The sequence below is a fragment of the Arvicola amphibius genome, chromosome 5 (assembly GCF_903992535.2).
Source record: "Arvicola amphibius chromosome 5, mArvAmp1.2, whole genome shotgun sequence".
In the NCBI taxonomy this organism is placed as follows: Eukaryota; Metazoa; Chordata; class Mammalia; order Rodentia; family Cricetidae; genus Arvicola; species Arvicola amphibius.
The window spans coordinates 49,372,476-49,399,751 of NC_052051.1; the positions used below are offsets into that span (position 1 = coordinate 49,372,476).

The window sequence follows — 27,276 nt, forward strand, 5'->3', positions numbered from 1 at the left end:
AGCCCCTGACACCCACACCCTGTGTGTAGCCCCTGTTTCAGGGGTACTGAGAACTAACTTTGAGGGGCGCTGAGAGGTGGGGCTCGAATTGCGAGGATCACTGTCTCTTCTCCCTGTTTTTCACTGGAAGGGCTTCATTGGCTCCAGGTTTGTGACATGTTTTGGCCTCCTCTCTGAGTCCTGCTCTTCTAAGGACATTATGTTATAATGAAGCAGATTCAAAGAAAACATGTTTGGAAGAGACATTGCCCAGTCTACGGAGCTTGAGAATTTATGAATGGCGGGGGGCATTCTTGCCCCTATTGAAACCATCCAGGTGGCTTTGGCCACCAAAGTCATGTGCTACCTGTGAAGGTTTCCTCAGCTCCCAAAGCCCATCTGTCTTTTGAAGCGAGCCGGCTATCTGAGGTGCTCTTACTTCCTGTCAGTATTCTCCTAAGTGGCCCTTTTCTGTTCAGTCCCGGCAAGAGTAAGACAACTACACACTCTCCTGTGTCTCTGAAGGTTTGCTCACTTACCAGCAATTAGCTTCGGTCTAGTTTAGTGCAGGTGCTCTGACGGCCGCAAGGGACCCTGCAGTGGAATGGAGGATGGTGGCTCCCAAGGACAGAGAGCTTACAGTCTGGGAACGATTTTATCTGTAGAAAGTGAACCGGTTGTTCGATCACTCCATTGTCATGCTTCTCTTGTTTGTTCAACCAACTTTTGTTGATTAAATTTTTTTTCATAGAATGTATTTTGGTATTTCCCCTCCCCCAACTCCTCTCAGAACCCACCTCCCTATCTACCCAATTTCATGTTTTTTCTCTCTCGAAAACAAAGCAAAACAACTTCCAGTTTAAAAAAAAAAAGAAAACCTCCAAAACATAATAAGACAAATATGCCTCCCTCCCCCAACCCCCAGAATGAAATAAAAGCCCCCCCCCCCTCCGCAACAAACAAACACTACCGGTATGCCCGTCAACTACTCCTGGGCGTGGAGCCTGCCCCGAATTGTGGTTGATATACCCAGTGACACTCCACTGGAGAAAAGGGATTTTTCCTTTCCCAATAAGTATCAATTGCCTCTTGGTTAGGGGTAGGACATGCTGTTTACTTCCCTTTTGCAGTGTTGGATTTTGTCTTGAGCTTGTGCAAGACTCACGCATGCTGCCACAAGACTCAAGCGTGTGTGTGTCAGTCCTGTAGTCTGCGGAAGACTCTGTTTCTCTGCAGCCATTCACTTGCTTTGACTCTTACAATCTATCTACCTCCTCATCTACATAGAGCTCCGAATCTGGACAGGAGGGGTTAGATGAAAACATCCCATCTAGGACTGAGAACTGCATGGTCTCTCACTCTCTGTACACTGCTCAGTTGCATGTCCCTATGTTAATTTCTCTCTACTGTGAGAAGAAGCTTCTCTGAAAAGGGTCGAGGGATGCACTGATCTATGGATAGAGTACTATGTCTCTAGGAGTCGTTTTATTGCTCTCTTCCCTTAGCAGAATAATAATAGTAGGTTTTATCCTAGGTCTATGACCTATTCAGCCTGAAGTTCTTGGCCATTTTAGCTGTGTCAGGTATGGGTTCTATCACATGGAATGGGTCATAAACACAATTTTTAAAAGTGGTTGTTTATTCCCCTAATATTTGGGCCACTATCACACCACAACAATGTATTTTGCTGGTAGGTTGCTTTCATAAATTGTAAATTTTGTAGCTGGGTAATACTAATGATTCCCCCTTCTCCTCCAGTGTCATGCAAAGTACCTTCAGCACTGTGAGTGCTAGTCAGTAGGGGTGAAGCTTTTAGCTGGGCACCAGCTTGTCTTCTTGTTCAATTCCATATACATGTTGTCTTTAACAATAAGGCCTTACCGCCAGGTTGTGAAGAGCTGCTGGTAGCTTTGGCAATAGCTTGTAATGTTTGAGGGTCCATGGCACCCTTTTGAACAATGACTCAGCAGAATGTAACCCCTTCCTGGCAATGGGGATTTTTTTACTTGATGGCATAAGATGTTTTCCCATTATGTTGTAACACCAATTAAATTCCTTTCATATATGTATATGTTTTCGGAACCTTGTCTTAGTGTTCTATTGCTGTGAACAGACGCCATGACCACGACAACTTTTGTAAAGGCAACCATTTCACTGGGACTTGCTCACAGTTTCAGAGGCTTAGTCCACTGTCAGCATGCTGGGTAGCAAGAAGCACACTGGCAGACATGATGCTAGAGGAGGAGCTGAGAGTTCTATATCCGGATCTACAGCCATCAGGAAGAGAGAGCCACTGGGCCTGGCTAGGGCCCTTGAAACCTTAAATTCCACTCCATGTGACACAATTCCTCCAACAAGACCACACCTACTTATTCTTCTCAAGTAGTGACACCCCCTTACGACCAAGCATTCAAATACAACAGCCAAGGAGGCCATTCCTATTCAAGCCACCTCAGACTTCTATAGTAATAGATTTCCGTATGATTGTTCATAAGGCCTTTAGTGTTAGCTCTCCCTTCCCATATTCCCTCCTTTACCCTTCTCTCCCATCCCCCCACTTCAGCCTCCTATTCTAGTTTCCCCTCTATCTCTCCATAACACTATATTCTATTTTCTTTTCTTTGGAAGGCCCTCTTCTCCCTCTTGGTCCCTTACTAGAGATATAACTTCTGTGTTTATTCAGGTTATAGCAAACATATCAAAAGTTTAGATACTAACATCCACATATAAAAGAAAATAAGCAATATTTAAAGAATTTATTTTGTGTGTGTCAGGGTTGGGGAGAGGCCCATGTACTATGGAGCCCATGTGCAGGTCAGAGAACAACTTTCAGGAGTCTCTTCTCTCCCTCACCATGTTGGTTCTGTACTCAAACTCAGGTCATCAGGTAGACAGGCAAGACTTTACCTGCTGAGCCATCTTAATGGCTCCCAAAGAGTATGTCTTGTTGAAAGTAGACCCTTTGCTCTGCCTGAGAGTTTGGAGGTAGGGAGTGTAAACTTTTATTTTACAAAGAAAGAACTTGAATCCCTCAAGAGCTGGGGATCAGTGGTGAGCACGGTCAGGAGAGCAACTCTTGCCCCTTTATTTCTCTGGCTGCTCTGCTCAAACAAGCTTTTTCAGGTGAACTGCCTTCCTTCTAGAATCATCTGGAAGCCTGAGTCTGCCTTCTCCACAGAAGTACCACCAAGTACCCCAAGTGAACTGCCCCTGAGGAACAAATAAACATAACCTGTCCTGATGATATTTTCAGCTGGATTTTTAGTTTAGCAGAGTTTGGATAAAGGTTGGATCATGGCTCTTTCTTCAGGGCATGCCTTACACTGACCCCCTGTTTGAGCACACATGATTTTCCTGGAGTTTAGTAAGTGTGTGTGTGTGTGTGTGTGTGTGTGTGTGTGTGTATGTGTGCATGCATGTGTGTGTTTTGTTGTTGTTAATATCTGTAACTTATTTTAAAAGCACTCAGTCCTTTGGGGGCTTTAATAAAGATGAGTTGTTCCCTCCAAACATTGCTGAGGCCCAGTTTAGGAGATTCACATTTGAAAAACTGTGTAAGTGTTGGCACAGGGCACTTGAGATGATATTATCTGATGACAATTTATCATTGTCAGGGAGATACAGAGATGCATATCTGAAAAAAATTCCATGTAATATGGAAGCAATTATCTTGTCAAGACTGGGAAAGTTTTGTCAGATTATACAAGAAAACGTACAGTGAAATTTTGGAAAGTGATGGGAAAGAATGAGACTAACCTCGAGGCCAGTGGCATCATGGGGTCTGATACCCGAAGCCTGTTTCCACAAGACAGGGGAGTTCCTCTGTTTTTGGCATCCAGATGTGCCCTGTGGAAACCTTAGGCCAGGCTGCTGGTCAGGCTTGACCCCTCTACCTGATTCTCCTAGTGAGTCCCTGCTAATTATGGTGACCAGCAACTAAAAAACTAAAGCAAGACACCTCCTATTTATTTCCCAGTGTGTTTTCTTTAACAGACAAATGTTTTTGAGGGTTGAAGGAGTTTATACAGCTTTCCTCTATCTGCAACACACAGCAAATACAGGGATATACATTTCCAAAGAGGTTTGCTGTTTTTTTTCCAGTGCTGGTGGCTGATGCTCAAACCCAGGGCCTTGTTTATGTTAGGCAAGCACTGTGTCCTCAAACCAAACCCTTTTATGACATTGTTTGTACTTGTCATATGCTAGACTTTGAGTTAGGTTCTTGGGCTCCTAGATGGGTAAGTCTCCAGGAGCTGACAGGTTGATAGGATGGGGCTTGGAACCCGCATGTAAGCAATTACAGGTCAATGTTATAAAGCCCTGAAATGTGGTGAGTCATGATACTAACAAGTGGCCTGGAATCTGGCCCTGGAATGAGCCTGTGGGAGAAAGGCTGCTGTGGCTTTTCTGCTTTTGGATACTCTTGGCTTCCAGACTGCTTCAAGCTGGTGCCCATTACCTGGGAAAGCAGGCCCTAAGGTGAATGGTTAATTCCCTACGAGTGATGGGAGTGGACTAGCTCAGAAAAACTCCTGAAAAGACCTACACCAAATTGATTCCTCAGGACCAATCAAAGCTAAGCAGGCTGGAATCAGAGGACAGGTAACCCATCTGAGGGGCTGCAGGAAAAGGGAGAGGGAGTGAGTACTGTTCAAGGGTACAGCCCTTGAACAGGATGACGTCATGAATTTGGGGAACAATTTGGTGATGAGGGTTTTTGGAGAGAGGAAGGAATCTCCAATTTCCTTTCCTAAAATGACTCTAGCTTGTGTCAAAATGACAAAAAACTAACCAGTGCTGTGGGATAATGCTCTTATACACTATAAAGATTTGTCACTCATATTGGTTTAAAAAAATACTGATTGACCAGTAGCCAGGCAGAAAGTATAGGCGGGGCAACCAGACTAGGACAATTCTGGGTAGAGGAAAGGCAGAGACAATCACAAAGCCAGACTCAGAGGAAGCAAGATGAGAATGCCATACTGAGAAAAGATACCAAGCCACGAGGCTAAACATAGATAAGAATTATGGGTGAATTTAAGTTGTAAGAGCCAGTTAGTAATAAGCCTGAGCAATAGGCCAAATAGTTTATAATTAATATAAGCCTCTGCGTGTTTATTTGGGATTGAATATCTGCAGACAGGACAGGATAGAAATTTCCATCTACAAACCAGCACAGATAACGATAATAAAAATGTTTCTCTCTGTTGTGTGAGAGTTTTCCTGGGGAGACACAGCACATATGTTTACTCACCAATGAAATGGAACCCACACTGGGTCAAAAGAACAATTACAGTGATGTCCATCTAGGTGAACCAATGAGCTTTCATTAGGGTTACTAGCAGGAGCATGGGTGAGGAGATACAGAATCAGAGTTGGCATCCAAACATCAGCATCACCACAAAGCCACATGGTGACCCTCATGAAAGCTGTCATCCTGGAGCACTCTGAACAGCTTGAAGGTAGCATGAGTGGTCTAAGTCTCTCTTTGCTGCTCAGGTGGCTGGTCTTCTCTTGCTGCTGTGCCTTTTTCTTCCTTTTAGAAAGCTGGGGGTTGTGGTGGGCTTCCAGAATCTTCCAAGTTTATGCCTTTGCATGCATGTAAGCTTCTGTTTACCACTTGAGTTTCACATACCTCCTCCCATCTCCTGGAGAGAAGGTTTCCATGGGCAGCAAAGGGCCTCACACATTTCCTCAGTCCTTTGCCAGCCCTTCCCCCACCCCATTCCCCCTTCAGCTCTAGTTGAGGATGCCAATGCTCTGGTGACTTTCTCTCACCACAGAATCTAGACATTCTAACAATGTCTCCAAGTCCAGTAGCCAGCACTGCAGTGTGTCTGCGTTAGTCAAGCAGACTGCCACAGAGCCTTGTTGGTTGAGGTTCCGCCTTGGATGAATTTGCTTCCACTTCTCTTTTTCTTTAACAAATCTGTCCTCATTTCAAAAATAAATGATGCTGCTAAGACACAGCATACTTCAAATGCAGATTTAACATCTAAAGAAACTAGACTATTTTCTCTTCAAGATGCTTTACATCTCCAGGACATAATTGAAAGGATCACCTTACTTATATGACTAAGTACAGCCCACTTTACCATCTCTGACTCCTTCCATTCTAGAGTTCTCAAATGCATTAGCACTTCCTCACAAAGAAGTTGTGTTTCAGAATCTACTGAAAATCTGATAGATTGGCCCAGGGCCTTTTCCGTTTTATTGGGAGTGCTGTTGAAGACTCCTCGGTTGCTGCTGCTGCATCATAGTCCTTCAGTCTATTCCCAGTTTAGTATCAACCCTCTATTGCTTTTAACCAGTTAATCACACAGTGACCTTGTCTTCAGGGCCCTATCTCTCTCTCTCATCTATCTATCTATCTATCTATCTATCTATCTATCTATCTATCTATCTATCTATCATCTATCTATCATCTATCTATCTATCAATCATCTATCTATCATCTATCTATCTATCTATCTATCTATCTATCTATCTATCTATCTATCTATCTATCTATCTATCATCTATCTATCTATCTATCTATCTATCTATATATCTATCTATCTATCTATCTATCTATCTATCAAGACAGTAGTTGACTATGTTCCCTAGGTTGATCTCAAACTTGCTTTCCTCTCCCCCTCACCTCAGCCCCCCAAGTGCTGGTTTTGTAAAGGATTGTCACTATGCCTGGCTGCTCTACCTTGGCTCTTGGTGTCTATCATCCCTTTTATTGGTAACTCTGAGTCAGTCAATGATAGGTGTGCTGTTTGCTGGGCATATGGATGCTTTTTGCCTAAGGTACGCTTCACCACATCTTTCTGGATCATGGGAGTATGCCTGTGCTAGAAATCTGTTCATTCAATCTTTTCTTTCCTCCCTCTTTCCCTCCCTCCCTTCATTCCTTCCTCCTTCCCTTCTTTCAATATCACTTCTCTGTTAGATCATCTGTAATCACCTTGTACAATGATAACCCTTTCACATCCCTATTTCCTTTCCTCCCTGTTAATTATTATATTCTAATTCATGCTCGCTCACTCACTCTCTTGCTCACCTGCTCACTCAATTCCTCCATCAAAATTTGACCCTTTATTGTTTCTTCCCTTTGCCATTACAATGTAGATTTCTCTATAAATTCCTGTGTGAGTGATCATGTTGAGTTATTACTACACAGAACCTAGTATTTAGTACATATTGATTTCTCAATACACACTGAATTATAAATAAATGAATGTTATAAAAGTGGTAGGATAATCACTGGTTAGGAGCCAGAGATCTGTATCTTAATGTTTACATGTTCCTATAATAAAAAACTCTTAAAGATTTTCTCTGTGCTTTTCTATGCCATCAACCAAATGGCATGCAATTTCTCTTTTACTGTTCTACTAGGACTTATGTAAAGATTTTGTTTGTTTGGTTTTTGGAAACAGGGTCTTTTTCTAGGGCAGGTCGACCTCAAACTCACTATGTAGTTGAGGGTGACCTAGAATTGCCAGTCCCCTGCTCCCACCTCATGGGTGCTGTGACTGCAAGCCTGTGTTTCTACCTCTGGCTTATATAGCACCGAAGATTAAGCCCACGGCACCATGCACGTTATGTAACCACTCCATAGACTGAGCTGCATTCCCTATCCCCCATGCAAGTCTGCCTTGGGCATCTTACTCTGTGCATGTAAGAGATAATTTTATTGTCTTGTTTACATTCAGTGCAGTGAACCCTGGGATTTGTGCTCCCTTTGCTATAAGCCGCACCCAAGAAATGGTTTAAATATAGTGTCGGGGTAAAAGGCTCATTTCTGTGTTTCTTTGGAAATACTTTAGTGGATTCTTTGAATATCACCTAGATCATGCATTTGAACTTGTCATAAGCTATTAAAAACTTAATAGTTTAATATTTAAGAATAAAATAGTAACCCACTACAAGGGTCTGGGGTCTCACATATGTCTGGTGTTGTGTGTTGATTTGGTATGTTGCACACTTTGGTACAGCTCACCCCCACTGACACACATGGTGGACATGATGTCATTTCTGAGATGAACAATAGTTGAGCATGGTCATGCATGCCTGTGATCCCAGCATGTGGAGCCAGAGGCAGGAGGATAGCTTCAAGTTAGAGACCAGCCTGGGCTACCTAGTGACCAAGGCCTCTCCTTAAAAACAATAAGAAACAAATCAAACAAAAAACAAAACACCTAGAGAAGACAGCACCCTCAAAATCCAACAACCCCCCAAAGAGGGAAAACCTGGGAAGAGTTCCAGTCTTTGCCCCTGACTCTGAGTTACTTAGCTCCGACACAGCCCATTTTCACTCTGTGGACGGCGTTTCTCCAATGCCTATCTTCACTCTGTTGACAGTGTTTCTCATGGACGTGTTGCTTTTTTTCAGACTGTTTATGACCAGTGGTTCATCACTCTTTTTAACATCGTTTACACATCACTACCTGTTTTAGCCATGGGGATTTTTGACCAGGTATGTGCTTTTCCTTTTTCTGTATTTGTTGTTTACTTTTTCTGTTGAATCTTTCAGCTATTGCTAACTAGCTTTTAAGTCGAAGGCTGATTCATGGGAAGATCCCTAGGAATGCAGTTTTAAAAAGAAGTATTACATGGGTCTCAAGTCCTTCTGGGTTCCCTCCCCTGCCTGCTGCTTCTCCAAAAACGTTCTCCATCCAAGTTTGCCCTATCTGTTCTTAGGGATTCACATCTCACAGCATTGATGTAAGGTTCTGAGAAGTCATGCATGAAGTCTTTTCTTCCATTTAAGTCCATCATTTCTCAAATTTCTATGATTGTATCTTTTTAAAAATACAATATTTTAAATTAAATTTTTGAGGCTTTGATAAACACACACAATGTATTATGACCACACTCACTGTTCCCCAACTCCTACTTCTAAGTCTTCTCAGATCTACCCCAACACTCCAACTGACCCTCTTAACATCAACTGACTCTCTTCTTCTTCTTCTTCTTCTTCTTCTTCTTCTTCTTCTTCTTCTTCTTCTTCTTCTTCTTCTTCTTCTTCTTCTTCTTCTTCTTCTTCCTTCTCTCTCTCTCTCTCTCTCTCTCTCTCTCTCTCTCTCTCTCTCTTAATAACCCACAGGGTCTAATTTATGCCACCTGTGTACACATTGATGTGAAGCCACACACTGGAGCATGGTTTCCTACTAGAGGCCATATTCTTACAGAATGACTTTCCCTTCCCTAGTAGCTACCAACTGTCATCATGAGCCCCTCTCCTACCCAGGCTGGAGGGTGACTGGATTGGTCCTTATAGCAGTCTTGTACAGGATACCGCAGTCACCATGACTTCCTGAGTACAGTGGCCATGTCATGTCCAGAAACTGTTTTCTCCACCATCCCCCACCCAGCCCTGACCTCTGGCTCTTATATTATTTCTACCCCCTCTCTTGTGATGTTCCCTGAGCTTTATAGTGAGGGCATGTTATATAGATATCCCATTATAGCTGAGCACATTATGGATATTATTCTTTGTGTTTGACCAGTTGTGAGTTTCTGTAGTAAACACCATCCACTTCACATGTCTCATGAGGACTGGGAGCTTCATTAATCCATGGGTGTAGAAATGCATATTTAGAGGTCAGTTTGATACTATGTCCATTTATCAAAATAAAAGTGCTAGGTTCACCCTTAGGACTTGTGAGTGCATGAGTTGCTTTCCATGGAACATGTCTTATCCAGTCAGGAAACATTTGGTTACTTTTATAATGTATGTGCCCCTGTTGGACCAATGGATGTATCTTGCCAGATTGATTGTTATTGTAGTTTGAGGGTTTCCCAGTTGGATGAAATTATTAATGACTTTTCTCCTTTGGTGCCCTGCATAGCACATTCTGTAACTGTGAGCTAGCCTGCAGAAGGAAATTGTCCTGAGAAACAGCTTGATTTCTCCATGTCTTATGACTAAACTGTGTGGTGTTTTCAGCAATAGAATCTCACCAACAAGGTTTGGTGGGCAAGCAAGAGCGATGACAATGTTTTTTTTTTTTTATTATTATTCTGGGCTTCTTCGGGATACCCTGGCCAAGAATTCGATGAGAGGCACCCCACACCTAGTACTTGTAATTTTTACTTGCCAACATATGACTTCTGGGAGAAGTATTATTCTCTAAGAATCTTTCTCTCCTCTCCCCCCCCCCTCTCTTTCTGTGTGTGTGTAGAAAGTTTGTAAAAGAATAGGTTTCTATATTACTTTAAAACATCCTAATGTTAGCTATCTTTCTTCCTGCTCCCTCCTCTATCCTACCCTGCCATTCCTTCTCCACTTAGATCTTCCTTCCCATCATTCTGCTTTCTTCCTTCACATTGCTTGTATTTTATTATCCTCCCTCCTTAAGCTCTTTCTTTCCCCACCAATGGGCCCTCTCCAATTTCCTGGATTCAGTGGGTACTCAAGTTAAACACATAAATCTAAAGGGCCAACGCCGGCTCTATCGATGAGTGAGAATACGTTGTTTTTGTCTTTCTGGGTCTGGGTTACCTCACTCCATATATTTTTTTCCAGTTCTACCCATTCACCTGCAAATTTCATAGTTTCAGTTTCCTGTACAACTGGATAAAATTCTACTGAGCATGTTTACCACGTTTTTATTATTGTCTCATCAGCTGGTAGACACCTCTGCTGTTTGCAGATCCTAGTTACTGTGGTGAATACGGATAAACATGGGTCTCTGTGGTAGGATATATGGCCTTTGGATATCTGCCAGGCTTCACATGGTAGATCTGTTTGTGGCTTTTAAAGGTACCTCACCATGGTTGTTGCCCATGTTTGCACGCCCACTGTCAGTGAATGAGGGTTCTGGTCCCCACATCCTCACCACTATTTGCTATCACATGTTTTCTTGATGACAGCTGGTCTAGTTGAGGTGATACGGAGTTTCAAAGTAGTTTTGATTTGCATTTTCTGATAGCTAAGGATGTTGAAAAATTTAATTGTTTATTATCCATTTACACTTTTATATTGAGAATTCTCTACTCAGACCCATAACTCATTTGAAAATTGTGCTATTTCTTTTCTTGAAATGTGTGTATATTCTAGGCCAGCAGGTCTCAACCTGTGGGTCATGACCTCTTTGGGGGTGGCCAAAGAGTTCTTCCACAGGGGTTGCCCAAGACCATTGGAAAACACATATATTTACGTTACAATTCTTAACAATAGCAAAATTACAGTTATAAAGTAGCAACAAAAATAATCTTATGTTTGGGTGGTCACCATAGCATGAGGAACTGTATTAAGGAGTCTCAGCATTAGAGGTAGAGAACCCCTGTTCCAGACACTAACCCTCTGTCCTATGTGTAGCTGATGAATTTTCTTCCATTCTGTAGGTTCTCTTTTTACTTCATTAACTGTTTTCTTTGGTGAACAAGAACATTTTAATTTAATGAGATCCTATTCATTGATTTTTGATTCTATTTCCTGAATGACCAGGGTCAGATTCCGAAGACCCTTCACTGAGCCTGTGTATGGCTGAGGAGAAGGATTTTATTGTAGATACAAGGGAGAGGGCAGCCAGAGGCATATGAAAGAGTCTAGACTGAACTGGGCCGTGAGAGTGGGGGTGGGGGGTGAGAGAGGAAGAGAAGAGAGAGAGAGAAGAGGAGTGAGGGCAAATGGACCAAGAGAGGACCAAGAGCGCACATGACTGAATGTCAGGTTTATATAGGAATGAGAAACCATGAGAAAGGAAGCAAAGTCCTTGGGCTGAGGAATTTTAAGGTAGGGGCGGGGTGAGAAGTTCTGGGAGGAGCCACAGGTACTGAGTGAGCCTTGTCCTGGGTTTCTTTGGGACCTGGTAGTGTCTGTATTTCCTAATGCTCTCCTACTTCAAGCCCTGTCATTCCCCACCCCCTTCATAGTTAACAGGGCTCTCTCTCTCTCCTAACAAACCTTATTCTGGAGGGTTCTTCCATTTAGGTCACTTTGTGAACCTGTTGCTCTGGCTTCAAGTATTAAAAAATGTCTCAGAATTAGTGCCTCTGAGACCACATGATGGGAAGTGCTGTGTTAGCCTGTGGGGGCTTGGACAGAGCCATGCAGGGTTATGGAAAAATAAAGGGACAGGGACAGAAAGGGCAGTGTCTAAAATATCAGCATGTACAGCGAGGCCTCCCGTGGCCAGTACAGAGCAACCCCAGGGCACCAACCGGCCCATCTAAGAGAGATGAGCATACACAAGCCCTCAGTGATGGAGAGAAAAAACACAGACTTTATTCAGTGTTTTTGTGTGTGAGACGAAAGAGTGGGGAGAAACCAATTACCAGAATGGTGCTTCGTAGCCTGCTCTGGTTTGGAACGTACTTCCTGGCAAGAAAGGAAGTCTGGCTGCCTGTGGGGAAGTAGAAGCCTAGCCAGTAGAGTTTCCATGGCACAATTAAAGTGTATTACTTTAAAACATTTTTTGAAGTATTTTTGAGACCAGATTTTCTCCAATCTGTTATTAGACCTGTTTACTAGACTTCGTTTTCTGGCCCAAAGCTATCTATTGCACAATGCACATCTTCGCGCTGTGAGGTCACTCCCTTCTCCCATTCTGGCTCTTTGTAGTTGGTTCTGAGTCCCTGTCCATATGTAAAAAGGGCATCCGCACAAAGTCCTGAACTTCAAAAGACCTTAGATGTAAAGGATTAATTAAGCACACGCTCTTCCAAGTGCTGCTGTTCACAACTGTTTCTTTTCTTGGTGCTTTGTAGCTGCCCACAATGTGGAATCAAATAGTAAAAATAAAGCAGTTCTGGGAAAAAAACAACAACAAGAAGAATCCAAAAACAGTCATTGTGCAATGTGAAAAAAAGCAAAGCAAAGCAAAACAAAATATAATAAGCCTCCTGATTGACATCAACTTGAATGTCTGTTCCTCTCCCCTTTTGGTTTGTCTTTGTTGGCCCTTAAGCTGAAGGCAGAGTCATGGATGCTGGGCCAGAAGGCCGCAGGGGTCATCTCTGGTGTCACTTAAGCTGAAGGCAGAGTTATGGATGCTGGGCCAGAAGGCCGCAGGGGTCATCTCTGGTGTCACTCAGTCTGTGAAAGGAGCAAGGCCGGGGGTTAAGTCACAGACCGACCAGCCGATAAGGGGCGGAACTAAGACCATGCCGAGCTCACTTGAGTTTGGGCCGCTATATTTTACTATCATTATCATTACTATCATTATCATTTATTATCACCATCATTTCATCAACATTTTATGTTAGAGCATAGATTATTGACCATTTAGTACGGGGCAAAGATTCTGCAGAAACATCTCTTAGTCATGACAGTGGTTTTCTGTGTGGGAGGTACTACAGTCTGCATTTCTACAGATGAAGCAACCAAGACTTGGGTTCAGTAACAAGACTACATACTGCCAAAACCTGTTACCAGGCCTTCAGCTCATCACTGTGGTTTCAGAGCTTGTGACTGTAACTGTACTAGTCACCACTCTAGAAGAAAGTACACTCATATGACGGCTTCTGCAGGGAGGACTTCTTAAAGAGAACATGTCAGGATTCACAGAACCCCATTCTTTGCAGTCTGGGCCATTTGACAAGAATGAAGGGGTGTTAGACTTCTAGAATTTATCATCCATGGCTTCATGGTTGCTTCTTCTCTACATATGGTTTTTGTGTTTTTTTTTTCTTTTATTTTTCAAGAGAGGGCTTCTTTGTGTAGCCTTGGCTGTCTTGGAACTAGCTCTGTATACCAGACTGGCCTCCAACTCAGAGATCTGCCTGCCTCTGCCTCCTGAGTGCTAGGATTAAAGGCATGAGCCACCATTCCCTGGCTGGGCTTCTGTTTCTGTCCAGTCTTCTACGCTGGCCATCTTTTAGTCTTGTCCCTTCGTTTTGATGCTCACACTGTGGCTTTTAGCATCATTTTTGTAGACAGCCAGAAATGCAGAATCTGTTTCCTAGATTCATATGTCCATTAAGTTTTAGAGAAATCAGTTAAGTTTTTTCTAGAACTTGGTGGCTGCTAAATCTGGAGCTTCCTATTCTGTCTGTTTCTGTTGTCCTGAGCCCTTGGCATTTATTGCTAAATTTTCTCTGGGCAAAATGTTTAGTCTCAGCCCCCTTTCCACTTTGAACACCACATGGGTTCCCCCCCGCCTTTCTCATCATTCCTGCTCACCTCATGCCCAGAGGGCCAATGCTGACTCTGAAGCCCTCTGCAGATTATTTTAGCAGTTTCCTTATGGTCCATCGCTATACATAATGTGCTGGAATCCTGGAGCTTCAATCCTTTCAAGATGGCAGCAGCCATAGCAGCCTGTAGAGGATGTAGCAAACAAATTTTGACTGGAGTTCAAATATCTGCATTCAAGTTCAGACAAATCCTGCCTCTGCTGTTTAAGATCTGGGTGCCCTCTCCTCTGTTTCTATTGGGGATGGAAAAGTCTTCATATCAAAGTAGGGGTCATTTGTAATCTGGTAGATAGGTTCTTTTGGGAATAAAAACATGGTAATGTCTTATTCTAGCCCAGTGAGTAATAGGTAACAGGAGATGCTTACAATGACCTTGTCTGTTTCTGAGGATAGGGAATACAGGGCCTCCCTGACTCTTCTCTGAAATTACACTCTGTTTGTAGGATGTGAGCGACCAGAACAGCATGGACTATCCTCAGCTCTACGAACCTGGACAACTGAATCTACTTTTCAACAAGCGTATCTTTTTCATCTGTATGGCACATGGAATCTACACTTCGTTAGCCCTTTTCTTCATTCCCTATGGGTCCTTTTACAACGTGGCTGGAGAAGACGGGCAGCACATTGCTGACTACCAGTCCTTTGCAGTTACCATGGCCACATCCTTGGTCATTGTGGTCAGTGTACAGGTAAGCGGCTCTGCCTTGGTGTGATTGGTTTACACATATGTTCACACATAAGTTCACTATCAGCTGATTCTGCTTGTTAAGGTTCCAGGCTTGGAATAACTCTAAGGGAGTACAAGGAATTTCGTCTGTTTGTGTGTAGATGTATGCATTTGTGTGTAGGTGTGCTCGCCTTTGTCCATGCATGAGGAGGCTCAGTGCGCTACTCAAATAATGGCACTTTAAGGAGACACGCTGATAGGGGAGTTCTTGCTCTTCTGCGTTGTGATTTGGTTTGTTTTCTAGTACAATTGCGTTCATACAAACTTCTGGTCCATGAATACCCACCCGTGGCACCGAACTGATACGGTGGGTGATACAACCTCTGTGTTACTTTGGTTTGGGTTATTAAGTGAACTGTTAAAATCAGATGATCCCATGTCACAGGTCACACGAGCATTCTTGAGTATTAAATAAATGGGGGAGATAATAAAAAGGGAATTTCCTCTCTCTGATCCTATCATAAACAGAGTTTGCCAGGGTGTGCCCAACCACTAGAGAAGAATAATGAAAACTGACTTGCTTTTCCAGATTATGTCTACAGTCTCAGACACATCTAAGGCTAGTTCTCAAACAGCCCGAGAAACAGTTCCCTGTGCCAAGCCTAGGACAACAATGGATGCAGAATGGGCTGTGGTCTCTCATGAGGTTCAGAAGCCTAAGAAAAAAACAAGGCCCTTCAGGGGGGGCGACACACAGAACTTGGGCATATAGAATAAATCTGGAAAGAGCAGAAAAGCATAGAGAAAAATTAAAATTCGTCCACAGTTCCACACTGGTGCTAACATGGCAAAAATTATAGAAATCAATTTTGTGTGATTTTATAATTTTGTTTCCCACTTATCTTTGTCTCCTAAGTTTGTATCTTGTCTGTGGATTATTCTCTGAAATGTCCCTTTTATGGCTCTAATACTTGAGCATATTAACATATCAACCAGGACACTGTTAGATTCCTTTTATGATTTTTACTATGAGAAACAGCACAGTGACAAACTTTCATATGCCAAATCCTCAATGCTTCTTTATTGCCTTAAAGCATATTCTTTATTGGTATTTTACTTTTTTTTGAGACAGGGTCTCAACTGTCTGGGCTGGAACTCACAATATAGACCAGGCTGGCTCCTAACTCACAGAGCTCCACCTCCCTCTGCCTCCCACGTTCTGGCATTAAAGGCATGCGCTACCATGCTCAGCCAGGCTGTCTTCTTAAAAGGGGAATTCTAGGTCCAAGACTATATGGAAGTTTGATGTTCTTTTTGAACTCATTGCAAAACATCTTCCCAAATAGATTATTTTCATCAGATGAGTGTAAAACCCCCTTCTCAGCCAGGCCTTAAGAGACCATTAGTTCACGGTGTTCAGTCTACAGCCTCTGGCTGCCTGGAAAATAATTGATGTGCACTGAAAAGTCTTTGTTACATTTACAATTTAAACAAGCATAATTAATAAAACATTTCTTTTGAAATAAGTATAGATTTGCGGAAGAGTTGACACTGTAATGACAGTGCCTGTGTCTGCTCAGCCTGACACACAACCATGACGGCACCTATGGAAATTAGGAGAAATTAGCATGGATGCAGTATTGTTACCTAAACTGCAGGCATGGCTCAGACTTCCCTAGCTTTTCTGTTAATAACTTTTCTCTGCTCCAGTGTCCAACACAGGGTTCCACAGGGTACTTCGCTGTCATGCTGCCATCGTCTCTGACCTCTGACGGCTCTGTGGTCTTTCTTCATCTGAAATAAATCTGAAGGATGGTGGTCGAGAGTTTGTAAACTGTGCTGCAGTTTGCATTGTCTGATGTTTCCTTGAGAGAAGTCTGTGAGGTTCCAGGGAGAGTCAGAGAGAGGTGTTGTGTTCTTTATGTTTCTTCTCTGGAGCACAGCCACTCTGCACCCGTGAACGCCGTGTGTATGTATCACGTTCTCCTTGTCTGTCTGTGAGTTGATGGACAGCTAGGCTGATTCCATTTCTAGTCTGACAGCTTGTACTGTAGCATGCAGGGTCCAAGCACTGGGTACAGCCATTTTTCCACCTAGAACTCTCCATAGTACCTACTGGCACTATGTAAGGTAGCCTGCAAGGAGGAAGTTTCCCTGTCAGTGAGAAATTGATTTCTGTATGCCCTGCAACCAAAGCACGTGGTGTTTTCAGCATACGGTCTTACTATCTAGTGATGGTGGGCAACCAAGAGCAATGGTGATAGCCTGTGTTGTGTGAGGGGTGGACTCAAAACAATAGGGAATATTTCATGCCTGGCACTGATATTTTTGTTTAATACTTCTTGTCTTTTGGGACCAATACTCTCCACCAAAACAGGGAACTTTCATTCAAACTCCTTTTCATTTTAAGTTTTTCCTCCCTTCTCCTTTATACCATCCATGTATGTTCCCGCCCGCCTTTCACAAGTACTTTCTGGCTTCAATCTCTATAGACACTCAGCAGTGTATACTACAGCTGGACCAAATAGCTTTCCTTTAAGTCTTCTTGCATAGTACCACACTGATTTCCACAGTAGCAACAACAGGTCACACTTCTGCTAACACCGTGGAAGGGTTCCCCTCTTCCCAACACCTCACTAGCGTTTGCCGACACCTGCTTTCTTGATCTTAACCATTTTAACTGGGGTGGAATCTCTAAGTAGTTTTAATTGTCACCAAACATTTTACACTCTTGTTCTAGATCGTTCTTCATCTACCTCTAATGAAACAAATTTGGCCTTTTAAACTCTTTTCTTTTTATTGAAATAGATTTTTTTTTAATATAAGATATCATGATTATGGTTTCCCTTTCTTCTATTCCTCCCAGTTTCTCGCCATCCTCTGGTATCACTCCCCTCTGGGTCCACTCCTTTTCTGTCTCTTATTAGAAAACCAACAGGCTTCTAAGGGAGAATGATACATACTATACTATACTATAATATATAATAAAACAAAAACTGTATTCATGTTTGTCAATCATGTTTATTTAAAGGACCTTGTTTTCCTGGTGTCCTCCTTCCTCTCTGGCTCTTACATTCTTTCTGTCTCCTCTTCCTCTGGTTACCCCGAGGAGAAGGATTTGATAGAGGTGTTCACTTAGGGCTGAGTGTTCCAAGGTCTTTCACTTTCTGAATGATGCCTGGCTGTGGGTCTCCCATCTGGTGTGGGAGGAGGCTCCTCTGATGCTGACCAAGCAAGGCACTGGTCTATGAGTACAGCAGAATGTCATTAGGGGTCATGTTATTGCTACTTTTTTTTGTATAACAGTGGTGTTTGGGTTTACACTAGATCCCTGTGCTGTTTAGTCTCAGATTCTTGGTTACTCAAGCAGTGTCAGGCATGGGTTCCATCTCATGGAGTGGGCCTTATGTCAAATAAGATATTGGTTGGTTACCCCCACAAGCCCTGGGCCACCATTTCACCAGCTTATCCTGCCGGCAACATTGTGTTCCAAAGGGTTTGTGGCTGGGTTGTAGTTTAGGACTGTTTTATTTTTGCCTTTTTCTCTCTGTCTTTACTCTTTAATTTTGACATGTGTTTACATGGTATGTTTTTGATTCAGAATGCTACTGAATACTCCTTTAGCATAGGTTTTGAAGGTTCCAATTTCTTTTCAAATTGACACTTTAGCTAATGCTCGCATCATTATTTATTTAGAACTAATTATAAATTTACTAGAATCATTGTGATCCACCTTTTTTTTTAATTCTATGCTACAACTGTTCTGAGGTTTTTGTTTTGATTTATTTGGGTACAACAATATCTTTCAGGAATTAGTTCAGAAAGGGGATTTGGATGTTAAAATTTTGAGCTTAAATATTCTTTATCTTCGTATTTAAACAGTATATTGGGTGAGAACAGGACTATTGAGCACGAGAGCTCCTTCCACCCCACCTGGAACCCCTGTCAACTGTACCGCTACATTTCTATCTCCTGGTTCCATGGTGGTAGGGTGATGTCAGCTGATCCTTTCCCCTCAATACCCCTTCGGTCTAAAAGCTTATGCTCTTTATTTGATTTCTCTAATGCCAGCAGAATGTGATTTTCCCCTCCACTAATTTGCCTGGGATTTGAAGAGTCCTCTCAGTTTGAAAACCTAGGCTTCTGCTGACTGAGGGCGCTTGGCTTCTATCAGATCTTCAATGGGCACTTCTTTCTTATTCCTTCACTTTGTTCAAAGATCCTGTTAGTTGCATATTGGGCTCTCAGATGTGATACCTACAGGTCCACAATTTTTTTCCATTTCTTGGTTTGTGTTCCCTGTTGTTTGCATTTGTTCACTCCAGGATATAAATTTAGCTCTCATCAATGGTGATTCTTGTTTGGGTTTTCTGTTCGAGTTTTAAAATTAGAAGTGGTGTTTTCCCCCTCAGGCTTGCATTGAACCCCCTTAAGAGATCTCACAATGCTTAACTGTTGCCATAGTCCTTGTCTGCCACATTTATTAGTTCCATTTCAATGGGAGACACCTGTTCTTTTAGCTAGGCCTTTTTTTACATGGGCTATAATTTCTCTTCCTGCTTGTAACATGGGACCAGGCTGTTTCCTTTTGCTAGTGATGAACCTGACAGGTGATGGGAAAATGGATTGTGGTTCTGGTTTGGTGTCCTGGTAACCAAAAATACTAGATAATTAGCAGGTTGTGACCAGGGTGGACGGCCGGGCTGTCTGTCTTCAGGTATAACAAGCCTGTCATTCAAATCTTCTGCTTCCAGGGTCCCACTGCTACAATACATCAGAGGGCAGCAAACTGCAGTGGGGGGTGGGGAGCCTGTTTCCATGTCAACAGAGGATATGTTTATGTCACAGAAAGAGTCCCTTCAGGCAGAGAAGGGGTCTATGATCTTTTACCTGCACATCTTCTGCGGCCTCTGCCGAGTAAATAACATTGTCATCCCCATACAAGACACCGCAAGGGAAGAAGGGCTTGGGAACACACTCCCAGGTCACCAAAAATTTTATGACAAAAACGTCAAAGATTTTTCATTGCTGTAATTTGAGTAATGAAGACAAGGGCCATCAAAATGAGTGGGAATGTTCATATAAAAAATTACATGTGTAAAAACAGCTTATGAAATTTTACACACAGCTCATAAGATGTTATTCCCATTACATGATTTTTCCCAATAGAAATATTTTGATAGCAATTTAGAAAATCATTCTATTATCTTATTTCTCATTAAAAAATAAGACCCTTAACGTTCCACTCCTTGAGGCTGTTTCAGCCTTGGCAGATGCAGTTGCCCATAGAGCTGAGCTCCAGCCACTGTCTGACACGTCGGTCTCCTGGTGTGTGTGCAGATGTGGAGGTGTGCACAGCTGGCCTGGCAGTCTCAGAGCAGTCTTTGGGGCAAGCTTCTACTTACAGTGACTCCTCTTTTTGCATTTGATTGTATTTGCAGATAGCCTTGGACACCAGTTACTGGACGGTGATTAATCATGTCTTCATCTGGGGCAGTGTGGCTACCTATTTCTCCATTTTACTGGCCATGCACAGTAACGGCGTCTTTAGAATCTTCCCGCACCAGTTCCCCTTTGTTGGTAAGGAGCCCTACCATTGTGAGGCCCTGGGTCACACTGAAAGTTCTTTGTCTTTGTGACCTGGTTTTGTGTTATGTGGGACTAGAAGTGGCTAACAACCTTTTTCTTAGGCGTTGACTCATGTCTCTGAAGCCTTTCAGATTTGAAGGGGATCCCAAGAGACTGCTGTTTTCCTTGCCGGGGGGCAACTTAGAGGTGCTAACAGCCCAGATGCCACGCGCTGTGCCCTAGAAAACAAAGGGCATAGCTTGTGTGTTGGGACAACTGTACAGGCTGTGAAGTGTTCATTTGCTACACAGAGAATAGAGGGAAAAGTGCCCAGTTCTCCTTATACCGGGTTACCACCAGCATATCTGTCAAAGCTCCACCATAGACACTACCAGGATTTAGACAAAAGAGAAATGTTGCAGGTATTACTGTCCTCTGTAGAGTCTGAATATCCTTCCAGAGGTGGCCAGAGGGGATGGCTGAATAGATAGTCAGGCTTCAAACACCAACTCCACCACTTAATGAATTGAGTGATGTTGAACCCATTTTCTATCCTTTCCATGATTTAGGATTTATTTATGAACTGGGTTATTAATTGTTCCCATTTTCAATAGAAAGAATTGAAGATCAAATGAGTTGCTACATATGAAATGTGAAGATGTATTCTAGTTAAATAAATATTAACTCTGATGATACTGTTTGTTTTAGGGTTTCTGTTACTGTGATAAATACCATGACCAAAAGCAACTTGGGGAGGAAAGGGTTTATTTCATCTTATGTGTTCCCATCACAGTCTATCATGAAGGGAGGTCAGGGGGAGCTCAAGGCAGGAGCCCAGACACAGGAGGAACTGACACAGAGACCATGGAGGAACATAATTTATTGGCTTGCTCTCCGTGATTTTTTCAATCTGACTTTTCCTTCTTTCTTTCCATTTCATTTTTCTCCTTCCTTCCTTCTTTTTGTTTTTGAGACAGGGTTTCTCTATATAACAGCCCTAGCTATCCTGGAACTCTCTTTATATACCAGGCTGGCCTTAAACTCACAGAAATTCACCTGTCTCTGTCTCCCAAGTGCTGGGATTACAGGTTTGTGCTACCATGCCTGACTCAATCTGATTTTTTTTATGGTATTCAGGATGACTAGCCCAGGGGTGGCACTACTCACAATGTGAACCCACTCACACCAGTCACTACTTAGGAAAATGCTGCACAGACTGGCATATAGGACAATTTTATGGAGGCATTTTTCTCAGTCTCTCTTTTCAAATAACTCTAGCTTGTGCAAGATGACATAAAAACTAGTCAGAATAATGCTATCCTTCAAGAAATTGTAACCTGATGATTATGTTTGGGAGTACTGTGGGAGAATTTGAATGTCTGTCTGATGGGATATCAAGGAACCCTTAAAATCCCTTTAAGTCTTGAGACTGCATTATTCAATAAGAAGGGCACATCCGGTGTTCCTGTGCTCAAGTTCACACTTCCAAATGACTCTGGAAAGGCCACCAACTTTTACACAAGAACCATTAATATACTTTCCAAGAAGTTTTTAATTCTCTAGTAGAGGTGAGTAAGTGAAGGGCAGAGATTTTTGGAGTTCACCTCAACAACCTAGGAAGGAATGATGCACAGAGACAAGTCTCGTGAGCTCAAGCAGGCAGCACAGCACCTCAAATCCATCCTATGATTATCCCAGTCTATGTAGTAGGAGGCCGACTGCTTGTTTGTTCCTGGCTGCCCAGAACTTGGAATAATCACACAGAAACTGCATTAATTAAATCACTGGTAGGCCAATAGCTTAAGTGTATTTCTAGCTTGCTCTTATATCCTAAACTAACCCATCTCCATTAATCTGTGCATCGCCACGTGGCTGTGGCATACCTGGTAAAGGTCCATCTAGCATCTGTCTCTGGTGGGACTACATGGCTTCTTGCTGACTCTGCCTTCTTTCTCCCAGCGTTCAGTTTAGTTTTCCATGCCTTGTTCTATTATACCCTATCACTGGCCAAGGCAGATATTTTTATTCATTAACCAATAAAAGCAACATATATACAGAAGGACTTCCCACATCAAGCCTAGAGAACTATTCTCACGAGACTGATCTGTGCAGGATGTGACATCAGATCGACTCTGAAGTGGATTCTTCACTGATGCTAGGGTTCTATTTCCGTTCAGCTGTGCCCAGGCACTGTTCTTCAACCTTGTCCCTGCTTACATGTACAGTAACTTCTTCACATCCTAACAGTCTTGCTCAATACACCACTAATACTTTGTTTACTAAAAGATTCCAATCATGCGGAAAAACATGTTGGTTAGTCATGGGAACACGCCAGTTAGGAAAGGGAGACTCGAGAACTGTTTCTAAGTCTCGCTTTATTTGCTTCTGTGTTACCAGATTTGAACATTTTACGCGTTTCCAATCCTAAAGACCACTCTAACGTGCAAAATGGGACTGCTTCCCTGGAGAATGTAGTTTGTGTACAGACTAATTCCTTTTAGTTAAGTGCATGCCATTCCATGAATTAATTACTGAGATCCAATGAAAGTTTACAAAAGTTAGATCAACATTGGGTTTTCTTTAAAAAAAGTTTTTTTCCTCAGTAACTAGCAGCAGGGGATGGGTCGCGGGAAGTGGCCTTAAAGCAAAGTTTTTTTTTTTTTTTTTTTTTTTTTTTTTTAAGCGTTGCCTGTGGGTAATGAGCATCAAGGAGCTCAAAAAAAAAAAAAAAAAAAAAAAAAAACCATCTAATTGATTGGGTCAAGTTTGCTTCTGCCCTTGTTTTACAGCAACTGGAGCCAGTGCTCTTTGGTAGACAGATTTACTCTCCGAAGCCAGAGAGGGCAGACATAGCTATCAGTAGCCAAGCTCTCATATCCAAATCCCATTTGAATGGTGTTAACATAGGTGCATGGGTGGGAGGGAGGTAAGGACCCATTTTATTGAAGATATCGTGATAAATCCAGAGAAAATGAGATGGGACAGAGATGGTGTCTTCCCCTGAAGTCTGCCTGTCTACCCCTTGCTCCCTTGATTAGACAGACAATAAATACGTGAAGAACGAGTGTAAAGTCTGGAAGCTGGCTTCAGGCTTGGCGATAGGTTTCTCCAGCACGCCATCTCTAATGTTGGGTAGATGCATCCGTGGTCATGGAGAACTCTTTGTCAACCCAGCAGCCTCCAGGATCTCCTTAGATCTTTAGCGCATGACCGAGGGAGCATCGAAGAAATAGCAAGCTCCTTTAGAGGCAGCTTTTCTGGGCTGTTGCCCTGCATTTCAGGGGTTAGCCTTGTGCTAGATACAGTGCATCCCTATGACATAGGCAGTCAGTGAGGCCCTTGCTTGACAATGGGCCTGAATTCAAATCACTAATCAGAAGTTCTAATCTGATCATAGATTATAAGGTTGAAAGAAGGAATTGAGTCACACAGGATGGACTGTGGAAGAGGGGATGCCTGATCGGGCTAGCAGTTCCCCAGGGTTTTGTAATAGTTCTAAAGCTTTTTGTCTTTAAGTTTATATGATCATAAATTTAATTAATAATCATTAACTATAATTGTAAATTAATTTATGTAATTATAAATATTTTATAACGATGCAGTGTTTTATACCTGGGATGTCTGTGTCTCTCTAATGATAGGAAACGCATGGCACTCCTTGAGTCAGAAGTGCGTCTGGCTTGTTGTTCTCTTGATCACAGTGGCTTCAGTTCTGCCGGTGGTAGCATTCAGATTTCTGAAGATGTATTTGTACCCAAGCCTAAGTGATCAGGTATGTTGCCATACTGTGAGTGCTTGGAAGCTGGCTGGTGGCTCTTGCAGATGGTGTCCTTCTCTGTCTGAACAGGTGCACAAGGAATGAGCAGTGGCATTCCCACACGTCCACAGCATCAGGACCCAATAGACAGAATCTCTCCTCCTCACGCTAGTGTCCTAGGCCTAAATGTCAGCGAAGAGAACTGTAGCAGGCTAAATGTGGGTATGGAGTGGCGAGTTAAAGTATTTTTACCCCCAACTCTGGGAAAAGAAGTTCACTGGGATAATGCTGTAGTATTTCTTTAAGAGAAGAGCAAGGTATAGGGAAAGCTAAGGGCACCATACAAGGAATCCAAAGAAGTCAAGGCAAGGGGTCTCATCGTTAGCAAATAAGTGAGAGGAGTTAGCCTGTTGAGCAGACTTTAAAAGGGAACAGCAGCAGCTGAGTGGACTGGGAATAAAAAGCTGGAAGGAGAACAGAAAGAACGTGGTGTGGAAAGTAGCCTAGGTCAGATAGAATAGCGCTCGGTGGTCAAAGGTAAAAAAGTAGTCTAGACCAGATAGAATAGTGCTCGGTGGTCATAGGTTAAAAAGTAGCCTAGGCCAGAGATAGAATAGCTCTCGGCGGCTCCTAGGTAAAAGAAGACAAATAAAGCAATGCTGGGCTAGGGTGGGACTCAGGACCTGGAGAAGAGGAGGAGGGGAAACGTACTGGCATCATCCCATAAGGAAAGATAATGGGGCCAGATCAGTGAGGATGAGGCCTCTAACGTGGCCTTTCTTGCTGTGATGTCCCTTACATTCCGGGGGGGGGGGCAAAGTGTGAAATGATTGGCAGAGTCCTTTGTGTCTGTTCTTTCCTGTTGGTTCCGAGCTAAATGCAACCAAGAAAATGATGGGCAACCCGAAGATGCTCATTTTTCTTGTGTTAAAGATGATTACTATGATTTGCTTAATGAGTGTCTTCAGACCTGAAAATTAGAAGAGATCACTCATGAAAAACCTCTGATCATTTTCTCTACTTAACCTTTACAGGGAGATAGAAGATACGTTGGAAACCCACCTAAATGAGGTTTCATCCTTAAATATTTTTTGAAATTTCATATGAGGATTACATTTAGATCATTCTTCCCTTCCCCCCTCTTCCAATTCCTTCTGTGCTCCACCTCCAGAATTCATAATTTCTTCTTCTGTGACTGTGCTGAGTGTGTTTACTGTTACCTGCACAGACGTGTGCAGATAGTGCACACACTTCTAGGGATGACCGCTTGAGACCAGACAACCTGTATGGGAGCTTGTCCCTGAGGAAACGGATTTTTCCTTTCCCATAGCCACTGACTCTCTGTAGCTCTTCATCTGGGATAGGATTCGGTGAAATTTGCAGACAAGTGTATTCCCTGCCCCTCATTAAAGAAACTTCTTTGCAGCAGGTGGAGCTGACTGTAGAGAGCTGCACTTATCAAAATGCAGAGAACAAAGTTTCTATTCGGCACCCAACTCCAATGATACAATATCTGCATCTGCAACACAGCCCAACACCGGAGGCTCAGAAAATGTTCCTGAAGAGGGGGCAGGAAGACCTGCAGCTCCAGATAGTGTCCCCGAGACAGTAAATCCCCCCATCAGCTCTCAACAATAGGCTTAGTTCTTTAAAAGCCCACACATCCACACATTCATATTCGTGCATCACACACACACACACACACACACACACACACACACACACACACACACGCACACACACACATCAAAACAGAATAAATAAAAACCCTGAAATTTTCATGATAAGCTGATCTTCTATAAGAGGGGAAAATTCTGACTTCAAGTTTCCAAATTTCCTCCTAATACAGTAACTGCAGGACCCAGACAGACTGTAAAAGGGGAATAGAGGGGAAAGACTATAGGTATTGGGACTATATTCATGATATTTCTATACAAGAGTATGCTCGAGATCCTGGGCTCTTTTCCCAGCACTGCTACTAAAGCCAAGCAAACACCTCCCGCAAATTCACCAGAAGGCTAATGAAATGGAGACAGTAATGAAATTTATTGGAATATTTCTTGTTTACATGAGATTTTCTCGATAGGAATAAAAAAACCTTGCTTGGTGCCTAATGTGATCTTTGGGGTGGAGAATATTGTGGCTTTTTGGCTTCAAGTTTCCTTCTGCAGAGAAGGAGAATGTTTTCTTGCAGCAGATACTCAGGTTTTACTCAGTGGCCGAATGTCTGGAGTCTAAGGTTTGGGTTCATCATCTCACCGTGGCTCTCGTCCTCCTCAGATCCGCAGGTGGCAGAAGGCTCAGCGAAAGGAAAGGCCCATCCGAAGCCGAAGGCCTCAGACTCGCAGGTCAAGCTCCAGAAGATCCGGGTATGCGTTTGCTCACCAAGAGGGCTATGGAGAGCTCATCACATCTGGAAAAAATATGCGAGCTAAAAATCCAGCCCCGACATCAGGGCTGGAAAAGATGCTTTATAACAACACGAGCTGGATCGAAAATTTATGCAAGAAAACCACAGACATGGTGAGCGGCTTTAGTCACGATAAGACAGTGAAACTGTGAGTGGAGACGGACTTGAACCACAGGCTTTCTTTACACCTCCTCTGGGGCTGAGCTTCAGCTGCTCAGGGGCCAAGAACAGGGCAGCCGGCCTTGCTTACATCTGTGGCCTCCAGTTGTCAATGCCTGTCACATACTGGTGTGCTCTGCAGGGAACCGGGCCCCATGGGCACCATCGAGTTCGTGAGTCTCTGGACCAAGCCCTCTGTCAAGGGACAAGCACAGAATTTTATTAACTTAAACATCAATTGATCTGGATTTTGAATCTTATTTAGGGGGGAGAAAAAGCTTCTAAATTAGCCTCTACACTGGATGGGTCCTGGATCTGTAAAAGGGTGAAGTGCAGGTTTATAGAGGCACCGTGTTTGTGAAGCTTGCCTTTCCCAAAGGCAACCGCGGAGTTTACAGTCTGCAGTATGGTGCTCTCGGACTGAGAGTCAGTCTCTCTCCAGTTGTGACCTCAGTTTACCATCCCGGACAACAAACCGTCACGTGCCTGAAGAACACGCAAAAAAAAAAAAAAGCCCATGGGGTTCCCTGTTTTCCACACCAGGCCAGGGACAAAACAGGCTGAATATCTTTGCAGAGGGGCTGCTAATGTGGTCAGATTTATTCA

The 27,276-nt window shown here is 43.0% G+C and overlaps 1 protein-coding gene across 1 annotated transcript in view; it reads left to right on the plus strand.

Annotated features, from left to right (window-relative positions):
* The window catches only part of Atp8b4 (ATPase phospholipid transporting 8B4 (putative)), a 162,392-nt gene extending 135,419 nt beyond the window's left edge, over window positions 1-26,973 (plus strand). The window contains 5 exon segments of the mRNA XM_038331376.1: window positions 8,360-8,443; window positions 14,553-14,798; window positions 20,218-20,356; window positions 23,986-24,116; window positions 26,382-26,973. Coding sequence (XP_038187304.1) covers window positions 8,360-8,443; window positions 14,553-14,798; window positions 20,218-20,356; window positions 23,986-24,116; window positions 26,382-26,663 — 882 coding nt within the window. The 3' untranslated portion in view covers window positions 26,664-26,973.
* Window positions 26,974-27,276: the final 303 nt, after the last annotated feature.